The 3954-nt window shown below is 29.9% G+C and overlaps 1 protein-coding gene across 1 annotated transcript in view; it reads right to left on the minus strand.

Annotated features, from left to right (window-relative positions):
* The window catches only part of CFAP69 (cilia and flagella associated protein 69), a 64939-nt gene that overhangs the window by 24904 nt on the left and 36081 nt on the right, over positions 1-3954 (minus strand). Inside the window, exons 12-13 of the mRNA XM_012652181.1 lie at positions 2653-2869; positions 124-288 (exon numbers count right to left, since the gene is read on the minus strand). Coding sequence (XP_012507635.1) covers positions 124-288; positions 2653-2869 — 382 coding nt within the window. The remainder of the gene's footprint in view (positions 1-123; positions 289-2652; positions 2870-3954) is intronic.

The following is a 3954-nucleotide window of genomic DNA, read 5'->3' on the forward strand; positions in this document are numbered from 1 at the left end:
CGCATCTGGGCAAACTTGTTGCCACGGCCACCTGTACCATGAAAACTGTTACCATGACTAAAGAAAGGATCTGTTAATATAAATATTCCCCTTTCATCAGTAAACTACCACGTTACATTTTACCTATCATTTGCTGAATTGCTCCCTTTTCACAAAGATCTGTGTTTATAGTCTCATCTTCGAGGTAGACCATGGCTCTCAGAAGTCTTAAACTGTAACGCATCTGGGCGAACTTGTTGCCACGGCCACCTGTACCATGAAAACTGTTACCATGACTAAAGAAAGGATCTGTGAAGAAAAATTAATAATTTACTTTAAATCAAGAAATTTAAAACAAAAACATTTCAAATAAACAACACAATATATCAGATACCTTATATATCTATACGTTTAAACAGAAGTTAAAATTTTGCCTTATTTGCTTTAGTTTTTTTTAGAGAAATAAAATATATCCCTTCCCCTACTTCCTTCTATTCCCAGAACAGAATATATGTTTCAAAATATTACTCAAATGTATCATATTGTTTGTATCTTTTACAACTTATTTCTGCTATTCAACATTGTTTTTAAAATTCACATCGTCTCAAGTAGATTTAGATTATTCATTTTAGTTGTTTTCAGCATTCATTTTTATAAATGAATCATACTTTATCCTTCACTAGTACAAACTATTATAATAAACATTCTGGTTCATGTTCTCCAGGTTACACTAGAATCATATAGTAAAATCACACTGAATTTTACTAAAGTTGCCAAATTGTTTCCCATATAAAAACAGTAAGACTAATTGATTTTTCCTCCAAATTTGTTAAACATGAAATGGTAGCTCATTGTTATCTTAATTAGCATTTCCCTGATTACCTATGTGATTGAGTGTTTTAAAATGTTTTTTGGAAATTTGGGGTTTTCTTTGTGATGTGGTAGTCCATACTCTTTATACACTTCTCTATTGAGTTATTTTCTTGTTGATATGTAGGAGTTCTTTATGAACCTGGATTTTAATCCTTTATCAGTTACAGGGGTAGTAAATGTCTTCTCTCAATTTGTAGATTAGTATTTCATTCAGATTTTGCCATACAGACATTTATATGTTTTATAGCAGTTAAGTTCAATGATCTTTTCTTGTATAGCTTAAGCTCTCGAGTCTTTTTAAAGAGATTTTTTCCTACTCTTATATCTGTCATAAAGATATTTTTCCATGTTTTCTTCTAAGAGCTTCACAGTTTAACTTTTCATTCTTAGGTCTTTCATTCATTGTGCAATTTATTTTTTTTAACAAAGTGAAAGGATCTAATTTTTACTTTTTCACATGGACAGCCAACTGCCCCAGCACCAACCTTCTCTCATCGATTGGCAATGTCATCTCTGATAATGCTAACCTCCCATACATTCCATGCCATTGGTCTAGTCCCTGACCCAGTACTACATAATTTTAATTTCTATAGCCTTATCGTAGGTCTTTATAAATAGCAAGGCAGGTCTTCTCTTTCTTACAATATGTTTTCTTTAAAAGGTTCTTGTAGAAGTAGCTTTAAGTTTCAAGCTAAAAAAAATTTTAAAATACTGTTTTGAGTACTGCATATGTTGGTTAAATGTGTGGTTTCTGGAGCCTGGATTAAATCCTCACTCTGCCACTTCTGGACAGAAACAAGTAATGTAGCTTCTCAGATTGAGTTCTACCCATCTGACAAACAGGTATAATAATAGTACCTATACTTCCTAGGTTTGTTGGGAGGACTAAATGTATTAATACCTGTAAGGTGTTTAAGGCCTACCATATAGTAGGTTCTCAATAACTGTTAGCTAACAGTCTTCCTCTTGTTAGGCAGCATTTTCCCTTTTGCCTTATAGTCTTCTGTAAACATAAATGATATAAAGAGTAGACAGAAAAATTGTTTTATTTAGTGGAAAATAATTTAACAAGACTAAATTTAGTAGCTCAACATATTAGAAACTAGAGAACAAAAAGGCTATAATTTTTTTTTCCTTGCTCATAGATAAATGAGTGATATTCTTGATCTAATGAAAATGCATCATACAAAATTATTTCCAGAGCAAAATTACTACCAGAAAAAAAGCAGTTTCTTTCTTATAACATTTTTAAAAACATGAATGTATTTCTTATTTCCTTTTTAAGAACCAAAATAAAATACAATACAAATTGGGACTCTGCTAATTTGATAGACTACAAGTGGAGCCTTTACTTCTGGCTAGAGATCTAGATTTTAAGTTCTATGTAGGTAAGGATTTTTATTTATTTTAAGCATAAATGTATTTTAGGCAGCCAAAACAGTATCTGGTATCTAGTAGGTATTCAATAAATATGTGATGAATGAATGCATTAAAACATTACTAGGATTTATTTCCTTCCTAAATACAATTTCTGGCTAGGACTAATAATACAAAAAATTAAATCAGATTATATGTATGATTTCTTTTAGGTGTGCATCAACTATAGTTATGATATTTACTATTAATATCTGACTTTAAATAAAATCTTTTTTTTCTTAAGACATACAAATATATTAAAAGACAGATCTGCATTTTAAAATTTCTCTTTAATTAATTTTATTGCCTTTTCTATGCATGTATTGAAAATTCAGTTGAAATAGAAGATTAGAATTTTGACAAAAATCTTGAAGGGCCACTCACCTTCACTCTCACACCAGTCCAGAAATGCAAGAACTCGAGCGTTTCCTTGGCATAGCATATATTCTTCTATTAATAAAGGAGCCACTGATGACAAAGTGGCAATTGCATGCAGCTGTAGTTCTTCATGCTGTGCTGCAGACCATTCGATTATTTTGTGTTTTTCAGGCTTTTTAACATAGGTAAACAAAGCCAAAACAACTTTGCCTTCAATTAATAGCTACGAGAAAGGGCAAAAGATACTTTGTTAGAAACATAATTAAAATTGTTTAAGTTACATAAAAGATTTCTATTTTGAAGTTTTATTGATCATTTCAAAATATTTCCTTTTTAAATATCTCCAATCTCTGATGGGTATCAAAAAACCCACAAAAAAAAAAAAACAAAATCAAAAAATTATATAAAAATAAGTTGGTTATGACCCTCTTTTCTGAGGTATGCACCCTCTAGCTGACAATATAAAATATACATTAATTTTTTGTCTATGCTGCTCATATATGTAATTTAGCTCCTGTTTACAATAAAACCATAGGAGCAGAAAATTTGATATAAATAACGAACTGGCATTTATTTTCCTTACTTTTAAAAAAGCAAACATCTCACAGACCCAGTTTTATACCATAAAAAACAATTTTGTCTGAAGTAACGACAGCAACAATATTTAACCACACACAACAGAACTTATACAAACATTCCATCAAATAAATGTCAGGTCACAAGCCATGTTTAATTATTTGCCTAGTATTTTTAAATTTTATTCAATCCATCATTTCAATAAAAATAAGATAAAATGTATAGCTGTTATGACAACAGAATTAATATTATAGCTAATTCTGATTGATGTATATTTATGGTTCACAAGAGAATCAAACACCATGTGCTATATTATATTTAATTTTCTTTTTATTCAGTATTATTCTATAAAGACTTTTTTACACTAACAATTACAAATTTTTCTAAATTGTCTACTAGTCTGCATGAAAAGAATACAAAATTTAGAGTTGAGAAAACAGGAATAACTATTAGTTCTACCATTACTGTGAGAATTAAATTGATAATGTTTTTAAAATACCAAGTGAACTGCAAATGATAGTACACATATTCATTATGACTACTATTACTGGGCCATCAATATATGATATCAAAAAACTATTGATCCTACTGCTCACAAAGTGCTTTAAGAAGCTCACCATAATCTTTGTGCTACTTGACTCTGTTGCCTATAAAATGTTGCTCAATCAAGACTTACAAACTGTAATATAAATTTTATTTATTGTCTTTATAGTTATGGATATGCTGCAATTA

Source organism: Propithecus coquereli, unplaced genomic scaffold (assembly GCF_000956105.1).
Source record: "Propithecus coquereli isolate 6110/MARCELLA unplaced genomic scaffold, Pcoq_1.0 Scaffold382, whole genome shotgun sequence".
In the NCBI taxonomy this organism is placed as follows: domain Eukaryota; kingdom Metazoa; phylum Chordata; class Mammalia; order Primates; family Indriidae; genus Propithecus; species Propithecus coquereli.